This window comes from Salvelinus sp. IW2-2015, linkage group LG28, assembly GCF_002910315.2.
Source record: "Salvelinus sp. IW2-2015 linkage group LG28, ASM291031v2, whole genome shotgun sequence".
NCBI lineage: Eukaryota > Metazoa > Chordata > Actinopteri > Salmoniformes > Salmonidae > Salvelinus > Salvelinus sp. IW2-2015.
Window position 1 is genome coordinate 15319999 of NC_036868.1, and position 21500 is coordinate 15341498.

Here is a 21500-nt window from a genome sequence, read left to right on the forward strand (position 1 = left end):
CCTGTGCACATACTTTGTAAACTTTCATTCATAGGCTAGGTTTTAGCAACCTCATGATGGATATAGGGAAAATTTGAGAATTATGTAGTAACCTAAACCTATCGATGTTACATTGAGCTGGGTGAATGGAATATGAATGACAGTCATCCAATATGCTATAATAGAACTAAGGCCATGCTCATCATTTTTTTAAATCAACCTCCCTCATCTTAAACGGCACCGAATGCCACTGAGTCACATATCACCATTACTACGGCCATGTTCGAGAGGATCAAAACCACAATGTATCATGAGTAAATTCTGACTTACTGATCTACAAATAATGAGTCGCTATTTATGATGCAAGGTGATTTGTATATCAGTCAGTCGGCAGTCGCCTGCAGTTGCTTTGATGCTCTCGAACACGGCCAAAGTGTAGGTAGGTGAGGAAGTGATAGCCTACTCTGGGCTTGTTCGACATTGCAACCGATAGTGCAGGCGACTGACAATAACGACTCATTACTATTTGCAGATCAGTCAGTCAGTCACAATTTACCCATGATACATCACTGATTCGATGCTCTCAAACAAAGCCGTAGTAATGGTGACATGTGAATATTTCCTGCTGCTGCTCTGTACGGTAAACTACAATAATCTCAGGATGTAATTAGTTGTCCTGATTGTGACTGGAGATTTATGACTGCATTATCTGGAATCACAATAATGAAGAATATTATTGTTCTGTAAATTTTACAGCTCTGAAAATAATGAAATAATTCATAGCCACCAGTTATCTGCACACTTTTATTTAAGTTTTACAAAAATCTCACCAAACATAAATAAAATATCAAACAGCGACCAGTCGTTTTAATATAATTTCACCAAACATTTACACACAGGACTTCAGACTGATTTTATACTATAAATCAAATATATTTACACTTTTACACAAAATCGTACACAGGAAATACTGATATTTGGCATATTTGCAATTTTCATACAATACAAGACAGCATTCTGAAACATTACACTTAGTTGGTGAACAAATAATAACGTTATATTTTTTGAATTTGAGTAGACTTGCCTGGGTGAAAGATGCTTTGTAACCACTTTCTGGTCCAAAAGTAATACATTGGCAGTTGGTTCCTGTTGTTTTGACTGCGTCTTTACAGTTGGAGCTTTCTTTGTTCCATTTCCATATGGTTTACAAATGAAAATAAATATTTACATTTTATTTTATATTTTCCTTTTATCAAAAGTGATCAAAATAGATTTGCGGATAGTTCAGTGACATTTAGAAGCGTAATCCCTACCAAATAGTCATATGGGCAGTCGTATGAAGATATCCTTATTACACAATCTGAATGAAAAAACACTCATGCAATTGTTCAGTGAAGAATGTGTGTCCATTTGTTAATTTTCAGTGCATGTTACAATATTGACACTTAGCTGCAGGCATCGAAGTACAACAAGAATGGTGAGTGCCTTTTATATTTCATAGTGTCAGCGTGTCACAGGTTGGACTTTTTTGTACATTTTCTGAAGAGATGCATCATTACTTATTTGCTGGTTTGTTTTTATGAAGCTGACAGGTGTGCGCGCATGCATGTGGTGGGAGTGTATAGGTATGGAGTAGAAAGCTGACTGACTGACCCTCTTTGGAATGTAGGAAGGTTGTTGAGGCAGTGTGGAGGCACTGGAACTATAAACAAAAACCCTGTGCAAAGCTCCATGGCATGTAGGCCTATGACAGCGTGGGAGTGGGTGAGGACTGTGTATGGGTACACTTTTTGAGAATGTGGATAGTTGAGAGTATAGAGGTGGGATTCGTTCATTTGACCTCTCTCTTGTGTCATCCCAAAACAGTGCAAGAAAATGTCCAGGCTATGATGTCAACGAAACTGCATAACTGGAGGGGTAATTTAACGACACGGTTTCAACACATTCCAATGTAGCCTACCTCCAGTGAGTTTCAAATGAGGAATATAGCACGGTCTGAGTATCAGCCAGTCTATTTGCTATATCTGCTTAGGGCATATCCTGGAGCGTAGATGAACACAGCCCACAATGCTAAAACTAAATCGACCAACTCCTTTTGTAAATTGGTCTGTCTTAAGGATTCCTCCTCTGAGTGAGATGAGTGAGCTTGTAGGATGCTTTCTCACACTGACATAATCAATTTTGTAATTTGAACCAAAACTCTTTTCCATTGTAAACAATATAAATGCTACCATTTGGCAGACACCCTCAACTGAAGCACAGATAAAGGCCTGGGAAAGACAGAAATCTCATTGGTTTCAGGGTTCTTACGTCAATATCAATGTACTACTCCAAAGAACTGAGACAAGCTATTACACTGTGCTGTTGCCCTAATATACCATGCCAATGAGGGATTGCTAAAGCCAAATGGCTAAGTCTAAAAATGCATGACATCAGCACAGACTGGTGAAGTAATGGCATACAGTACTAGAAATATGTGCTGATACATTCATAATATTTTCCTATTTAACATGTCTCCCTCCCTGAGATGCAGTTTCTTGGTATGAAATCCATTTTCTGGAATATCAATAGCTCCTGAATGGATGGTATTTATATTGAAATATTTGGCATGATATGGTGCACATGCACACAGTATGTCCTGTAAGCCTGATGATGGATCAGAAAATGTTTTTTTGGTCTCATGGTGATGGTGCACAGTGTTTACATTCCTAGCTTACATTGACAATTAGTGCCTTCAAAAAGTATTCACACCCCTTGACTTTTTCCAGATTTTGTTGTTACAGCCTGGATTTCAAATGGATGTCACGACTTTCTTTTTCCATTTGTTATGTCTTGATTGTACACACCTGGTTCCCATTATGTTATTATTATTTCCCTATTTAACCCTCTGGTTCTCATTATGTTTTGTGCGTGATTGTTCCTTGTCTAGTGTTATCAGTCTTCTGTGTCATCTTCTTATGGCTGCAGGGGCAGTATCGAGTAGCTTGGATGAAAGGTGCCCAGAGGTGCCCATAGTAAACTGCCTGCTCCTCAGTCCCAGTTGCTAATATATGCATAGTAATATTCATATTGGATAGAAAACACTCTGAAGTTTCTAAAACTGTTTGAATGATGTCTGAGTATAACAGAACTCATATGGCAGGCAAAAACCTGAGAAGAAATCTAAAACAGGAAGTGGGAATTCTGAGGTTGGTGGATTTTCAACCAAGACCCTATTGAATACACAGTGGAATATGGATGAGTTTGCACTTCCTTACGGCTTCCACTAGATGTCAACAGTCTGTAGAACCTTGTCTGATGCCTCTACTGTGAAGTGGGGCCGAAGGAGACAGGAATTAGTACGGTCTATCATGACTTGACTATGCTCTGACCATGCACGTTCACATGAGAGGGAGCTCTGTTCCATCGCACATCTGAAGTCAATGGTATTCTCCGGTTGGAACGTTATTCAAGATTTATGTTAAAAACATCCTAAAGATTGATTCAATACATCGTTTGACATGTTTCTACTGACTGTTACGGAAGTTTTTGACATTTCGTCTGCTTTTAGTGAACGCGCTTCCTGACTTTGGATTTGTTTACCAAACACGCTAACAAAAATAGCTATTTGGACATAAATTATGGACATTACCGAACAAAACAAACATTTCTTGTGGAAGTGGGAGTCCTGGGAGTGCATTCCGACGAAGATCAGCAAAGATAAGGGAAGATTTATAATGCTTTTTATGAGTTTTGTTGACTGCACAATTTGGCGGGTAACTGTATGGCTTCCTTTTGTGACTGAACGCTGTTGTCAGATTATTAAATATTGTGCTTTTGCCGTAAAGCTTTTTGAAATCTGACACAGCGGTTGCATTAAGAACAAGTGTATCTTTAATTCTGTAAAATATGTATCCTTCATCAAAGTTTATGATGAGTATTTATGTTATTTGACGTGGCTCTGCAATTTCTCCGGATGTTTTGGAGGCATTTCTGAACATGGCGCCAATGTAAACTGAGGTTTTTGGATATAAATATGAACTTTATCGAACAAAACATATATTGTGTAACATGAAGTCCTATGAGTGTCATCTGATGAAGATCATCAAAGGTTAGTGATTAATTTTATCTCTATTTCTGCTTTTTGTGACTTCGGTCTTTGGCTGGAAAAATGGCTGAATTTCTGTGACTTGGCGGTGACCTAACATAATCGTTTGTGGTGCTTTCGCTGTAAAGCCTATTTGAAATCGGACACTTTGGTGGGATTAACAACAAGATTACCTTTAAAATTGTATAAAATACATGTATGTTTGAGGAATTTTAATTATGAGATTTGTTGTTTGAATTTGGCGCCCTGCACTTTCACTGGCTGTTGTCATATCATCCCGTTAACGGGATTGCAGCCATAAGAAGATTTATGGTGCGTTTTCCCTGCGTGGAATTTATGGTTGATTATTTTCTGAGTAAAGTACGTTATTTTACTCAGTTCTGTGTCCTGCGCCTGACTCCGTACTCACCTCGGCATACTGATACATGACAATGGATTAAATTAAGATTTTGTTACTGGCCTACACAATACCCCATGTCAAAGTGGAATTATGTTTTTTGAATTTTTTACAAATACATAAATAATTTGGCACAAGTTGCATGGACTCACTATGTGCAATAAGTGTTTAACATTATTTTTTAATGACTCTCTCATCTCTTTCCCACACATACAGATAATTGTAAGGCCCCTCAGTCAATCAGTGAATTTTAAACACAGATTCAACCACAAAGACCAGGTAGGTTTTCCAATGCCAAAAAAAGACAGACATCCCTTTGAGCATGGTGAAGTCATTCATTACACTTTGGATGGTGTATCAATACACCGAGTCACTACAAAGATACAGGCGTCCTTCCTAACTCACTTGCCGGAGAGGAAGGAAACCGCTCAGGGATTTCACCATGAGGCGAATGGTGACTTAAAACAGTTTTAGATAGGAGAAACTGAGGATGGATCAACAACATTGTAGTAACTCCACAATACTAACCTAATTCACAGAGAGAAAARGAAGCCTGTACAAAATAAAAAATATTTCCAAACATGCATTCTGTTCGCAACAAGGCATTAAAGTAATACTGCAAAAAAATGTGGCAAAGCAATTACTAACTTTTTGTCCTGAATACAAGGTGTTACGTTTGGGGCAAATCCAATACAACACATTACTGAGCACCACTCTACATATTTTCAAGCATAGTGGTGGCTATGGGTATGCTTGTAATCGTTAGGGACTGGGGGGGTTTTCAGAATAAAACGGAATGGAGCTAAATACAGGCAAAATCCTAGAACCCTGGTTCAGTCTGCTTTTCACCCGACACTGGGAGATAAATTCACCTTTCAACAGGACAAAACCCTAAAACACAAGGCCAAATCTACAACGGAGTTGCTTACCAAGAACACACTGAATGTTCCTGAGTGGCCAAGTTAGATTTAAGTCAAAACTACGACAAGCCTTAAATGGTTGGGTAGCAATGATAAACAAACATTTTGACAGAGCTTGGAATAAATGGACAAATGTTGCACAATCCAGGTCTGCTGTAATCTTTGTCAAAGGTGCTTCTACAAAGTATTGACTCAGTGGTGTGAATACTTATGTAAATGAGATTTCTGTATTTAATTTAATACATTTGCAACAATTTCTAAAAACATGTTTTCACTTTGTCATTATGGGGTATTGTGTAAATGGGAGAGATATTTATTCCATATTGAATTCAGAATGTGACAACAATGTGGAATAATTCAAGGGGTATGAATACTTTCTGAAGGCACTGTATGCTTTTGTATGTATACAGTACCCACTTCCTTTCAAAATGACAGCTCTCTCCTGTCGCCATGGTAGTTGTGAGTCTGTTAGTCACAGGAGGTTGGTGGCACCTTAATTGGGGAGGACGGGCTCATGGTAATGGCTAGAGCTGAATAAGTGGACTGGTATCAAATACATCAAACATGGTTTCCATGTGTTTGATGCCATGCCATTTGCTCCGTTCCAGACATTATTATGAGCCGTCCTCCCCTCAGCAGCCTCCACTGCTGTTAGTCCATAGGATCCTGGCAGTGTGTGCAGTAGGCCATGTCATCAGAGTAGGGCTCCACCTGGATGGTGGTTCTGTAGAAACCAAACTTGGTTTGGAGGATCTCTGTAGCCTCTTTAAGGACACTCTGGGGATCGGCATTCTCCTCTGGGAAACAACAATGGCCATAACAGATGTCAACAATCGTGCTTTTTGGGCTGTAATGTCTAATAGTTTAGTTGCTTGTGTCAACTGGTTTCTGTTGGCCACTACTGGCAACGTGTGAATCAACATGGTTGATTGTGCACGCACAATCTAAATGAAGTGATGTCATGTGTCAGACTAAGGGAGGCTGGATCTCACCGATGGCTACATGGACGGAGACCAGGGTCTGTCCCGCGGTCAAGGCCCACAGGCGCAGGTTGTGCATAGCCTTCACCATCTTCAGAGACAGCAACACCTCCTTCACTGAGTTGAACTCTATTCCCTTAGGAGCCCCTGTAGAATGAGAAGAGGGTTAGCCCATTAATAGTCCATTCAAAAAAGCTAATGCTTTATTGTGCATTTTTCTATAAATAAATGAATTTACAAACTGAGGAAAATGTATGGATAAACAATTTTATTGTTTGAATTCACCTTGGCTCACTTCAGAGCAGGAGAAACAGAAAAGGCTGTCGAGTTTACCTTCCATGAGTATCCTGAAAACATCCCTGAGTATGGTGATGGTGGTCCCAAGGACAAACACAGAGAAGAGGAAGGTACAAATGGGATCTGCTACTTTGTATTCAGGCTGCAACAGGAGGTCCACAGGAGAGAGAATGACACGAGCAGAAGACAGCGGCATCAGAGGATGATGGGGTGCTGCTCTACTGATGCCATAACACATTAGGCCACTTAGATCACAGGGAGGGTTTCTAACAGAAGAGCAACATCTTGCAGGGTGATGACATATTAACCCCGTCCTACTGAGTGAGTGACATCAATAGCACAACAGTTGTATCTCTCCCAATGGTATATTGTTAGAAGTCAATTTATGACATTTTCAGTGAAAATGAATATGTTGCACTGTAAATAAATATAGTATGGGCCTCCCAAGTGGTGCAGTGCTACCTGTGCCACTACAGACCCTGGTTCGAGTCCAGGCTCTGTCGCTGCCGGCCTCGACAGGGAGACGGCGCACAATTGGCCCAGCATCGTCTGGGTTAGGAGAGGGTTTGGCCGGCAGGGATGTTCTTGTCCCATCGAATACTAGCGATTCCTGTGGCAGAACGGGCGCAATGCACGCTGACACGGTTGCCAGGTGTACGGCGTTTCCACCGACACATTGGTGCGGCTGGCTTCCGGGTTAAGCGGGCGTTGTGTCGAGAAGCAGTGCGGCTTGGCTGGGTTGTGTTTCGGAGGACGCACAGCTCTCGACCTTCGCCTATCCCGAGTCCGTACGGGAGTTACAGCGATGGGACAATTGGATACCATGAAAATGGGGAGTAAAACGGGTAATTTTTTTTATGTTATACTGTAAAATAAATACAGTATAACATGAGCCATAATGTAAATGTGTACTGTAATGTGTAAACACTAGTATTTGTTACTGACCCTGTAGAAGATGACGATGGCAGCCACTAGGACCCCAACACTCTGTAGGAGATCTCCCAACACGTGAATGAAGGCTGCTCTCACACTGGTGTTGCCATGGCCATGACCCAGCAGGGCGTGGGAGTGGCCGTGACCCACATGGGAGTGGCTGTGACCCAAAGGGCTCTGCCCGTTCTCGTCTATTTGCTGGTAGCCTGAGCTCTGGGCATGGAAGGTGGTGGAGTGGTGGAGGATGTACGCCATGCTAAAGGAGGAAGGGAATAGAGGATGATGCATGTCCATAGTCTAAAGTTCCTTTATCTTTATCCTTCAGTTTATGTGCTGATAAAAAAATAAGAAAACGTTAAAAAAGACAACATAGCTGAATGCCTGACCCCAGCTAAGGTATTTACTTCACTATGTGTATTTTGTTCCCCAATCAAGTGCAGATGATTATAACTAAGCTATAAGCCGTAATAATGAACCACTCACACGATGTTTACTAAGACGGCACAACCGGAGGTGATGAGCATCGCTTGACTGTTGATCTCAAAGTCGTTCTTGACTATCCTCTCAATGGCCAGGTAAACCAGCACCCCAGTCACTATCCAGATTGACATCACTGACACCAGCGCTCCTAGGATCTCTGTGGGGGTTGGAGACAGTGACAATCAGTACCACGCATCTGTTGACCCATGGAAAGGTCCTTTTAGAGAATTGAGACCCTGGCTATTACTATTCAGCTATGACAACATTCACCATGTGTTCTGGTGGCTAAATGGGAAAGTATCTTCAAAGATGTTTTAAGCTGGTACGTCATGGGCCTAACCTGAGCGGTGCCATCCAAAGGTCATGGTTTTGGTGGGTGGTCTAGAGGAGATCCACAGGGAGAACAGGCTGACCATCATGCTGCCAAAGTCAGTCAGGAGGTGAGCTGCATCTGTCATAATAGCCAAACTGTGGGCCAGGTAGCCACCTGTAGATAGACACAATGGAGATGTCTCAGAGAGACATAATATTCATGTTTTTGTCAGGCTTTGACCCCTGGTATCATATAAACACATAAAATGTGTAAAATTGCAAGAAAATAGCTTTAAAACGGCAAAACAAATCTCATCCCCATAAAACGTGTAGAATTGGGCAATTTTTTTGTTGTTGTCCGTCAACAAGAGGGGTGTGAACAGTTTAGGGTCACATGGGTTACGAGGTGGGGGTTTATTACTACGCCGATAAATGACAATATCTAGCCGGACCTTTGCCACCTAGGAAAAGTGTAACCGGACCTTCTCAAATAGTACTTGAATACCCCTGTTTTAGATGCTATTGATGATGGAGTCTCAGGAATTTAAAGTCAAGGCTGTGTTTAAAAAAAAAACTAAGACCAAGTTTTGTTTCCCATTACAGCTAAATAAAAATGTACTGATAACATAATGCAAAAACTACAACGCTTGAATGGATCTGAGTCATCAGCTAAACTCTGAAATTGCCTCTTGAAATGAAATTGAGACGTACTGTACATTAGACAGCATGGTTTCAGTCACTTTCATTCCAAATGTCAAGGGAGTTTCAGTTTCTCCCACAGTAATAGTCGCTGACTAGGAGATATCAAACGTTGAATATCTTTTTACAACAGTCACAGTGTGAAGAAAGTGGATGACTCCAAGCCCCGGCAGGAAGTCTAGACATTAAATATAAAATATACAATGTCACCGTCATGCTTTCATCACTTTTACCTCCTCTTCATTATGCTTTGGGCTGACAGGACATTTGTCTTTTTTCCAGGGGAGGATTTCGACATGAAAGGCTGGACGCATTTCAAATAGCCTCAAACATCATTACAGAGAACTGACCATGGTGCTACTGTGACTCAGATGGCCTTAAACCCAGTTTTCACTAGCAGTGACCGCCATAACTTCACCTTGACTTCAAAATTTAAGGAACCTACTCATAGTTTGTATAGATTACAGTTCACGGCCAATAGTTTTTCCTATATGTGACCAGAAATTAAAAAACATTACTCTGATCTCAGTAGTCAATAGCTTCTAATAAGGGGCCATAGTTTTTTCTGGTTAGGAAAAGCTCCTGGCCCTAGGTATGAAAGAGCATTTTACACTGAGGAATATTATCACCCAGCCTTACCTATGATCTCTCCGATCATGAAGATGAGGCACACAATGGAGGCGATGTACAGCTTCTTCTTAGCCAGCAGCGTGTCATGGTTCTCCTCACTCACTGCTTTGTTATCGTGGCAATGGGCTCCAACAGGCTGCTTCAGCTCAATGGCACCAGCCACATCTCCGTTCTCAAATGGGAAGTTGGGATAGTCTTCTTTGGAGTCTGGAAAGGAACTGGGATGGGAAAGGAAATGACAACGTAATGTATAAAACATACATACAGTAGGTCTGCCCTGTCTTATGATCTTCTTTTCATAAAAGATGATACTGCATAACAACCTAAGTATATAGAATGGACTTGGATCTATTCATATGTATGGATTGTACAAATACACATGGTTTTGTTGGGGTTGATGTTCAGCCCCTGTCTGCTTGTATCATCTGAGAATGTAGCGCACCCACATCACACACAGAGATCTGATTACATCTCAATCAGCAAATCACTCTCAATTCAATAAATGCTTTATTGGCATGAATGGATGGTTGCCACTGTTGCCAAAGCAATGTATATCAAGTATTACATAAATGAACAATATGTTTGAGTATCTGTAATAATATATATATATACCTGTCTCTTATACACATCTAGATGTGTATAAGAGACAGCCCACATCACACACAGAGATCTGATTACATCTCAATCAGCAAATCACTCTCAATTCAATAAATGCTTTATTGGCATGAATGGATGGTTGCCACTGTTGCCAAAGCAATGTATATCAAGTATTACATAAATGAACAATATGTTTGAGTATCTGTAATAATATATATATATACCTGTCTCTTATACACATCTAGATGTGTATAAGAGACAGCCCACATCACACACAGAGATCTGATTACATCTCAATCAGCAAATCACTCTCAATTCAATAAATGCTTTATTGGCATGAATGGATGGTTGCCACTGTTGCCAAAGCAATGTATATCAAGTATTACATAAATGAACAATATGTTTGAGTATCTGTAATAATATATATATATATAAAAACAAAAATAATTATACATGGAAAATAATACACAAAAAAGAAAACAAATCACAACTATTCTCTCTCCATGTGCAATGAGGATGATGAGACTAAATGAGGTGGAACAACTCAATTTTGGCTTCCAGGAGATAACCCAGCCCTGGGCCCCGACTCCATCAGTCCAGCGCCCAGGGACACGCAGGCTAAAAGGAGCCGGCCGAGTGGAAAACAGCTTCTGTTTAATCACACCATGGGGACATGAGAACAAATACACCCCCTCACATCCTAACCCAACGCATGGAGGCTATTCAAATGTCCGCCTGTCATACGTGGCAATGGCTGGAGCGGAATAAGTTGAATGGTATCAAACACATGGTTTGATGCCACTCCATTCCAGTCATTATATTGCGCCGTCCTCCCCTCAGCAGCCTCCACTGGTTCATCAAAAATCTAAGATGGATAATTGACAACGCCGCAACATAGGCTCATTACAGTTTTACATAGGGTTGTCTTACCCACAGTAAATATTTTACATCTTGTCCAATCTGGATGAATTCTAGAGCATAGATCTAGAATCAAACATGAATGCAAATTAGTTCAATGTTCTACAGTGGTTCTGCAGCAGTGTCTTGTACACTATTGGTCTCTCTTCTCCCTCCCAAACTAACTCTCGCACTGCATTAAGTTATTTCCTTCAACTGTCTTGCTACTGTATATTTAAAACGAAAAATAAAATTGTTTTTTAAACATGTAAAGATACACGTATAATGTATTTGGTGTAGACTATGATTGAGCAAATGTATTTCCAGGTTTCTGTGCTCAAGACAAGCAGACTAAAGAGCCTGAGGAGAGACTCGGCGTATTCACACCTCAACTTTTTCCACATTCTGTTGTGTTACAGCCTGCATTTACTCCACAATACTAACCTAATTTACAGAGTGAAAAGGAAGTCTATACAGAATATAAATATTCCAAAACATGCATCCTGTTTGCAATAAGGTACTAAAGTAATAATGCAAAAAACGTGGCAAAGAAATACAATTTTGTCCTGAATATAAAGCATTATGTTTGGGGCAAATCCAACACATTAATAAGTACTGTCGTGTCTTTGGCTATGCCAGATTAATTGCTATGACATGCTATTCTATAAAATAATTTCTCCGTAATTAATATTACCTGATTGAACTAATCAGGTAAATGTAATTAACTAGAGAGGGACACCACGAAAMAATATTTATAGAGCTGTTATCTTCCGAATAAACRTTTAAAGATTTAGTAATATTTTACATCCATAGCAGTCACATTAATCGTCATTTTATTCAGTCTCATCTGAAAGTGGTAAATCCTTGGTTATCTGCAAGAATCCTGGCTAACAAGTTGAATCAGCAATACAAAATTAGGTATTTAGTAAATAAATAATTAAACCCAACTAATCACACATACACAATTAAATCATAACTTGATTACAAAGTGCCGTCATAAATAAAAACGTCCCTAGCGGGCGGAATAGATATGACAGCTTGTTACACAAAGGGAAGGGGCTGAGTTTTAGTGAAAGAGCGGGAGACTGGAACAGGGCCGAAGCTGTGCTATCGTAAATACAGTATCTTATGCATTCTAAATTACCGCCCAAACCTGGTTCAGTCTGCTTTCCATCTGACACAGAGACCAATTCACATTTCAGCAGGACAATAACCTAAAACACAAGGCCAAATATACACTGGAGTTGCTTACCAAAACGACATAATGTTCCTGAGTGGCCTGCTTAAAGTTGACTTAAATCGGCATGAAAATCTATGGCAGCACTTGATAATGGCTGTCTAGCAATGATCAAAAACCAACTCGACAGAGCTTGAAGAGTAACATTTAAAAAAATAAAAAATGTAAAGAGGCAAATATTGTACAATCCAGGTGTGCAAAGCTCTTCGAGAAAGTCAAGGGGTGTGAATACTTTCTGAAGGCATTGTATGGTTTTAAACACCGGAAAATCACATGACTGCGCTAGGCCTTTAAGAAATACATTTGAAAAGACAGCCTGAAGACACTTAGTTTTTATTTGTTTAGGCCTGCTGTTTAAATGACTAGTCAGCAAACGATTAATTAGCTGGAAAATTAAATTCTGTTTGATTTGCTCATCCTGTAGAGCCATTGGCACTGTAGATACGTTGGCATAGGCCTATCACATGCCATGTTGGATCATTTAGGGACATTTGGGGAAATGTAATAAATGATGGTGCTGTGTTGTTCAAAGGGCTGGTCAAAATATGATGAATCCACTGAAGTCGGATGAACTACTGTTTGTGGCCCATTTTACTATCATCTTCAATAATAGAGACGGGCGGGAGCGGGGAATCTTGAGGTAATTTGGTACAAAAGATCTTGACAGCAATCTGAAATGTGACGCCAGAGCACTATTACCTTGGTGCCTTTTATTGAGTGGGACGTCTGGAAATAGGTCTGTCATAAGGCCAATAGCCATTAATGTTCGCCAGACTGACGAGACCCCAAATTCAAGCATGATTAATCAAAGAGTTTCCGATTTTCAGACACAAGGGAACTGGCCTGCTCAGCCTGTCAACAGAACCTGACACTGATGCTGGACAGCAGCCAGTAGACCTTGCACTACTGTCTGCAATTAAGATCTTAGAAGCTTTGCAGTTGCATCCAAATTGTAGCCTATAACATTTTCTCTCCTAATTCAATTCTTAAATCTGTCATTTCATCTTTATTCCATCCATTTAAAAAGATCCAATGCAGATGTTTTTATCTCAATATTAAATCATTTCTGGGTAACAATTAGGCTAAGTACCTTGCTTTCAATTAAAATMGTCAAAAATAATCAAAAATAGCTTCTTAGCAAAAAGCAATTTCTCAAGCAAGAATTTTGCTAGGACTGTCTGGGAGTGGTCTGAGTGGGGAGGGGAAAACTTTGAATTAGCTGTTATTGGCAAAGTGGTTTGGAACTCACTTTCTTATTGGTCTATTAACTAATTTACTGCCTGATGATGTCACCAGGCAGGCCAAGACTCCATCCCACCAAAACAGGCAGAAATTGGTGCTTTTTCCCCAACAGCTCTTACACTAAAAGGGCATTATGATAACTTTCACAGTATTATTCTAACCTCAGTGGAAATATACACTACATGACAAAAAGTATATGTGGACACCTGCTCGTCGAACATCTCATTCCAAAATCATGGGCATTAATATGGAGTTGGTCCCCCCTTCGCTGCTACAACAGCCTCCACTCTTCTGGGCAGGCTTTTCACTAGTTGTTGGAACATTGCTAATGAAACTTGCTTCCATTCAGTCACAAGAGCATTAGTGAAGCCGGGCAATGATGTTTGGCGATTAGGCCTGGCTCGCAGTCGGCATTCCAATTCATCCCTAAGGTGTTRGACGAGGTTGAGGTCAGGGCTCTGTGCAGGCCAGTCAAGTTCTTCCACACAGATCTCGACAAACCATTTCTGTATGGACCTCGCTTTGTGCACCGGGGCATCATCATTCTGAATCAGGAAAGTGCCTTCCCCAAGCTGTTGCCACAAAGTTGGAGGCACAGAATCATCTAGAATGGCATTGTATGCTGTAGCGTTAAGATCTCCCTTCACTGGAACTATTCCTTCTCCACCAAACATTACAGTTGACACTATGCATTGAGGCAGGTAGCGTTCTCCTGGCATCTGCCAAACCCAGATCCGCCATCGAACTGCCAGATGGTGAAGCATGATTCATCACTCCAGAGAACGCGTTTCCACTACTCCAGAGTCCAATTACGGCGAGCTTTACACCACTCCAGCCGACACTTGGCATTGTGCATAGTGATCTTAAGCTTGTGTGCAYCTGCTCGGCCATGGAAACCCATTTTATGAAGCTCCCGACGTACAGTTCTTGTGCTGGCATTGCTTCCAGAGGCAGTTTTGAACTCGGTAGTGAGTGTTGCAACCAAGAACAGACGTGTTACATGCTTCAGCACTCGGTGGTCCCATTCTGTGAGCTTGTGTGGCCTACCACTTCACGTCTGAGCTGTTGTTGCTCCTAGATGTTTCCACTTCACAATAACAGCACTTACAGTTGACCGTGGCAGCTCTAGGAGGGCAGAAATTGTACGAACTGACTTGTAGGAAAGGTGGCATCCTATGACGGTACCACATTGAAAGTCTCTGAGCTCTTCAGTAAGGCCATTCTACTGTTAATGTTTGTCTATGGAGATTGCATGGCGGTGTGCTCGATTTTATACAACTGTCAGCAACGGCGTGGCTGAAATAGCCTAATCCATTAATTTGAAGAGGTGTCCACATACTTTTGTCTATATAGTGTTTATAAAACACAGGGAATTCATGTTTTTGACTGCACTGGGCCTTTAAAAACACAGGCTATATTAATCCATCCTCTCCCAAATGGTCATCTTGTTTTCAAGAATACATGCAAAGATTTCTCAAGCATGGGTGACTGACTGTAAAGCCCATCCTGATTTGCTGATCTGAAGACACAGGGACACTGCAACACCCTCATCCCCACACACTGTGTGCACACTTAAATAAACATGCCATAAACATTCCCCATTTCATGCTGCAATACTTCCAGGTTTGGTGTTACCTGCTGCAACATCAGTCTCGCTCTCATAATTATTGTCCCAGACTTGGAATGCATGGGGCTGTCAAGCAACCTATTTAATTTCTTCTTCTGTTTTACAATATCAAAGCTCAGATTGTATCAAAGTCCTATTGTCATTGTTGAATGCACACTGCTCTCTGGCACCTTTTACATAATAGGACCCAATTGGCCTATCTGTACATTTTTTATCGCTTTGGTTTAGTAAGGGTAAGCAGAATGGCAAATAGCGTTAAAAAATAACTATATTGTGTTGGTGTTTATGGAGGGTCAAAATCCGTGACTGAGAGTTATCAAAAGGTCATGAACAGTCAAAATCATATTTTTCATTCAATTGGATGATATTTCGATGAAACCAGATCAAAGTATGATGACCAAAGTATAAACAATGACTGTTGCTTTCACACTGATAAAGTTTGATCATAAAGTTACTGGTCCCATCCCCCATGTCAAACACTTGGATTCAGAATTATTATGGGGATAGGCTGACATCATAACTCTCATTTTAATAAACCAATTCTATTAGTATATTCTTTTACCTAATTTAAATAAGTACCTACTTGTAACCAACATTGTATAGTGTGTTTGCAGAGGGGAGGAGTATAGCTAGATCGCTACACTACTGGTGCCAAAACTTGACTGTAGGGTGTCAACAAATAAAAATTTGCGCCATTCATCTATGGCAAAGATACTTATGTTTCTGGTGTTATCTAGGTACTGGCTAGCTAGGTCTTCAGCCAGCATGGAACAAAAGGAGTTATCATGTCAACACATCCTTCAGTGCTGCTGTGAAGTGTATCACAAGAGGCAAACGGGAGATAAAAATAATTGACATCGATGCAATTTCAATGTTTTTTGAGTTGCATTGATTATCACCAAATTAGCTTGAGATGATTTTACTGCAACCCTGCTCACTATATCCAAGTTTCTTGACATTGGCATTTCAAAGAGTTGTCAGTCAAGGCGAGCTCATGAATATAAGCTCCCCGCCCACTTAGCCTGGTAGTTAGACGTGGGAGAATATWTWTWTTTTTTTTTTATGTGAGCATTTCTACCACAAAAAAAAATATTATGGGAATCAGAATAACTGTGCGGGATCTTTAACTAAAAATCTAATAGCATTTTCGGGTCATTTCATTTGATTAAAGACATTAKAACCGTTCTTAGGCTCTATACAAATGTCTGTATACATAAAACACACATCTCATATAGCACGTGTTTCCTGATGCTAATATATACAATTKGTTTACCAATTATTCAATTTATTTGTGGGGAAATTATATGGTGGGGTTGACTAAGCAAATCATACTGCAATTTAAATACAAAGGACACATATGTGAGTTCACTTAAACCCAACACAAGGCAAATAGATAAATACATAGAAAATATCGTGGGGCATTTCCTATATGCCTATTAATGCCACTTTTGGCTTCCTACTGGACACAGACATCAGTTCAACGTCTAGTTTTGATTTACATTTGGTTCAGTTGACAACTAAGGTGAAATCAACAAAACATGTCACCATTTCATTGGTTTTAGGTTGCAAACTGGGTGGAAAAAACAAACAAAGCCCTTACATTAATGACTTTTTGCAATTCCAAACAGTTTTCCACGTTGATTCAACGTCATCATACATTTTATTATTTTTTATCTGTTGAAATGACGTGGAAACAATGTTTATTTAACTAGTTTTTACCGAGTGGGTTTTGACATTTCCTTGGAGATAGCCAGGTCTCGACAGCACTCTGAATCCAGTGTAGGCCCAATTCCCATATGATGATCCACACGTACTTCCCTAAGGATAAGCTATTAGCTATTCATATTTCAATACATTCCCAAAATCAATAAAACATCAAGGATTCTATAGTTTATTTGTTGCAATATAAGTTAATTATTTTTATTCACGTCAATAACCAAAAAAACGAGCATTTGTCAAATGTTTTTTTATTATTATTTATTTAGCCTTTAACTAGTAAAGTCAGTTAAGGACAAATTATTATTTAGAGTCTTTAAACGCGACTGCTGTCCATGGTGCTGAAATCAAATCATCATCATTCAACCTTTTGTGTTTTTGCGGTTACAATTGCTATACCATTGGGAATAAAGTATTAAACCCAATAGGCTACTAAAATAGACTAATAGTTTTCGTTTAGGTTAGACTGTATTTAGCATTTTTTACACAAATAGGTAGACCTAATAATCTATTTAGCTTTGTTATTTTTTATAAACATAACTTTTTCCCCCTACGCACATTTTAAATAGATAACTATTTCAAGGATTCTCTTAAAAATCTATAGGCAGCACATTGTAATTTTACAAAAAATATAGCTCACTAAATAAAATGGCCTACAATTTTGTATCTGAACATTTTAAAAGTGACGGATAAAAATCTACAAACCCCCAGTAAAAAAACAACAACTATTACTTCAAATTGAGTTAATAGAATTGCTAAGGTCTCAGGGTGTTTCGCCATTCTCCCATCAGATCTCGTAATGAGAGATGATGAGTTTTTACCAGTGATCATGGAACTTCCCTCGGGGCCATCCGTCAAATACTGTCCAAAACGAAGCCAAGCATGGAAATAATTTGTTCATTCAAACAAAACATTTCACACACTGCCTGCTTATTGGCAGCACCCGGACAGGTTAAGATTAAGAATAGACTCACCGTGAATAAAGCTAAATTAGGCCACTACCGTTCTATAACACTGGATCCTTGGAAATTATAGGCTACAAATGTGAATGTCTTCTATGTGCAGCGTGAGCTATCCCGGCATGGGATGTGTAGCCTACTTCATGGTAACATGCATTTTCGTTGCATTACCGCATGTTTTTAAGAAACTGGACTATCAGTTTGGTTTTGGTTGCCTACGTCTCCAACAATTATAATAAGCTACACTAACTACAGTTTAAAACAATCACAGCACAAGATAAATAGTGTACACCTACAGTACTGCCCTGCACCTTAGCCTAAATAGTTTGAGTTTAATAAACCCTTAAAATTACTGCATAAAAAAAATTGACRGGTCTACTGTATGTCTGTATAATTGTACAAATTATAAATATATTCTCCCTCTTCGTAGGCTAATGCGCAACCTAAAATATCAGAATATGGCATGTGGAATGAACCAAATATCATAACATCTACATTATTTTGGCTTCATATGAGATAATCACAGCTCAAACATGAAGGAAAAACAATGTCATTACCTTTTCGGTGAATACATTTTGGCATTCATCTCGTGCACGAGGTGAGATTTCTCGGAATTTCTTCCTGAATTCACAGTGGTATCCATGGTCGTGTCTCGTCACCCGTTGTATCTAACAAAATACGCAGAATCTGAAGATTTGGCGTTTCACGGCGATCAGTCCCGACTGTATCTTAAATGGCACTGAGAAAAGTCGTCCAAGCCATTCCAACTGTGCTAATAAAACGAATTAAATCCTTCATTGCAATAAGTATCACCAGTTGCAAATATCGGACCCGACACAAACTAGTAGCCTACTCTCAATTCCACTGCTGCAGTAGCCTATAGCCCAAGTGGTAAAATTGGCTGTGAATGTGCAGGCGTTTGCTTTGGTGCAGCTACAGGTCACAGCTGACTGGAAACAGCCAAGCCCATAAAAGGTATCGACAGCGTTTGTGTCGACGTCAAAAAAGTGCAAGATATTTCGGCGGCTAACCTAGCTAATTGAGAGGAATAGCAAGTTTAGAATTGTGATTGTGTCCTTCGTTACTGTGCAAAAGCCTGTATCTACAAGTAGGCTGCTACCTATTATTGAAAGCTCAATTAACGTCGTGGACATTGACCATAGCCTATAGTTTTTTCAATGACCATTTCCAAATGAAACGACATTGTCATGACATGCAAATAGCATCAGACATTCAGAGGTAAAATAAACTTTTCAGCATTTTCAAATTCAATATCTGGTTGCACCTATGCCAATGACTAGAGTAGAACCAGCCAGGATTTTCTTCGAATGCTGTGTCCAGAAAAAAAATCTGACTCAAATTCGCGGAATACCTTTGGCACACGTCAAGCAGTAAGGATGGAGCAGAGAGATAGATTGAGGACTTGAGTGCCCAAAATCCTTTTTTAGCATGGGCAGCGCCATTGAGGACTTTCACCATTTGGTAGTAGTCAACTGGGTGGAACTTCCTATGGGGATTTAAGGAAGGATCACATGATTCCATCTGGGTCATCAGAAGAGATCAGACAATGAATTATACTCCTGAGAAAACCTTGCATAACTACAGGTGGCAGTATGCACCCTTTTCAGTTTATTTGCCAACTCTGTAGTAGTAGAAGAAGAAAATGGACAACTTCAAAATGTAGATGGCTTCAATGGCGCTGCCACAGATAAAACAATGAGCCAGGGCCTCATTTCCCAGTTGCGATGTAACTTAAGCATTATGATGATCATACCAGATGCATCGTTATTAATGAGCTTTTTTTAAAGTGTTTTCTAACAAACAGGTAGTGAACCTGTAAGAGCGACAGCTAAGAGTGTCGTTTGGGGCGTGTTCGGTTTTTCACATGATCCTGTTAGGGGAGCTGTCCAGTTCACTGGTGCTGAAATCGATGTAGCTTGCACATTAGGAACACCTCTTTCCATGACATAGACTAACCAGGTGAATCCAGGTGAAAGCTATGATCGCTTATTGACGTCACTTGTTAAATCCACTTCTATCAGTGTAGATGAAGGGGAGGAGACAGGTTAAATAAGGATTTTTAAGCCTGGAGATAATTAGACATGGATTGTGTATGTGTGCCAATCAGAGGGTGAATGGGCAAGACAAAATATTTAAGTGCCTTTCAACGGGTTATGGTAGTAGGTGACAGGCACAGCAGTTTTAAGTGTGTCAACATGGGCCAGCATCTTTGTATTCCATCTTATTTTTGGGAAGATTTAGGCATTTTGATAATGATTAAAAAAAACATCGATTTAACCCCCCCTAATTACTTTGCCCTTAAAAGGGATTATAAGAAGACACAAATTATCCATTAAACGCATTTGGTGTGTGTCATCATAGAGGTCTCTGATTTGTGGTCACACTTGCAGGTGGAACAAATTCAAACTTGTGCCTTTTTTCAATACTGAATTGAATGTCAGAGAAAACAGAAAGATGACATGTATTTTTTCTCAAACCTTCTTTCTGAATTTAAAAGTAATCCAAAAAGTAATCTCTAGTTGTTGTTTTTAAGTACCTGTAATCTGATTACAATAGTTTTGCTGGTAACGTAACTGATTACAGTTAGTTTGTTTTTGTAATCAGATTACATGCAGTTACTCCCCAACCCTGATTATTGTTGTTCTGCTGAACTCTGACAATGGCTTGGCGTTTATAGTGTTGCAGGTATTTCCAATTTGTACTGGATAAGATTCAGCTTTGGATAAATCTAAGCTTGACAAAATGCATTTTTCAAATATTACATTAGATCCTATACATTACCTAAATGAAACAATATTGTATGATCATGCCCATTCACACAAAACGCTTATAAATTGTTTTAGAATTATATATTGTGAGCTGTGACATGTATCCATGGTTGCCAAGGGAAGCCAGGCGTCCCCAAATATTTGACTAATAAAAAGATCTCTCGCTTGTGTTTTCGTAATATTCAATTAATTCGCAAGTGGCTGAATCTCACCAGAGAAATCATCTGAGCGAGGGACACGTGCCCCTGTGTCTCAGTATGTGTAGCCCATGTATCTGGTGCTGTCTGGACCAAAATAGTATGACATGTTGCGGTCGTAACATTTGGTTGATTGATGCCTGCAAGCATTTGGCCTCCATTGATAAAACAATTATAAAATAATTAGCCAATCAGCGTTCAGCTGAGCTCAACTGTGGGTTGTCCTGGTGCAGCAAAACACAGCCCAAGGGAGGCCAGTTTGGATTTGGCTTCAATCAAATCACATCCTAAGCAAAACCTAATTTTCATTTCTGGTCTGCTTGTGTTGAAGTCCTGCAATAGCTTGCTTTCTAAAATCGTCCCTTTCCTAAGCCATGGATGGAGATGGGGATTTGGACTTGTGGTCTTGACTTAATTCTCTTTACAGGCAAATGATTATGGCAGCGATTCTGATCTAACCATAAATTATTTTTTTTGCCACTGGCCTGAGATGAATGAAGTTCTAGATGTAGACTTGCCCTTTTA

At 39.8% G+C, this 21500-nt stretch overlaps 1 protein-coding gene across 1 annotated transcript; it reads right to left on the reverse strand.

The window, feature by feature from the left end:
• Window positions 1-769: 769 nt before the first annotated feature.
• LOC111954444 (proton-coupled zinc antiporter SLC30A2-like) lies at window positions 770-19366 on the reverse strand. The gene is made up of 8 exons (XM_023974195.3): window positions 18547-19366; window positions 9724-9932; window positions 8414-8560; window positions 8077-8230; window positions 7606-7849; window positions 6697-6802; window positions 6376-6510; window positions 770-6180 (listed from the first exon to the last, which is right to left on the reverse strand). Exons 1-8 carry the CDS (start codon window positions 18630-18632, stop codon window positions 6035-6037), a joined length of 1227 nt encoding a protein of 408 aa, XP_023829963.1. The 5' UTR covers window positions 18633-19366; the 3' UTR covers window positions 770-6034.
• Between the last annotated feature and the right edge of the window lie 2134 nt (window positions 19367-21500).

Bases quoted from the DNA above. Each gene is read 5' to 3' on its own strand.
- LOC111954444 (XM_023974195.3), bottom strand. From the start codon at position 18,632: ATGGATACCACTGTGAATTCAGGAAGAAATTCCGAGAAATCTCACCTC. The intron at 9,933-18,546 runs GTAATGACATTG...TTCCCATCCCAG, and splicing joins AAAATGTATTCACCGAAAAG to TTCCTTTCCAGACTCCAAAG. The intron at 6,511-6,696 runs GTAAACTCGACA...CTCATTCTACAG, and splicing joins TTTCAGGATACTCATGGAAG to GGGCTCCTAAGGGAATAGAG.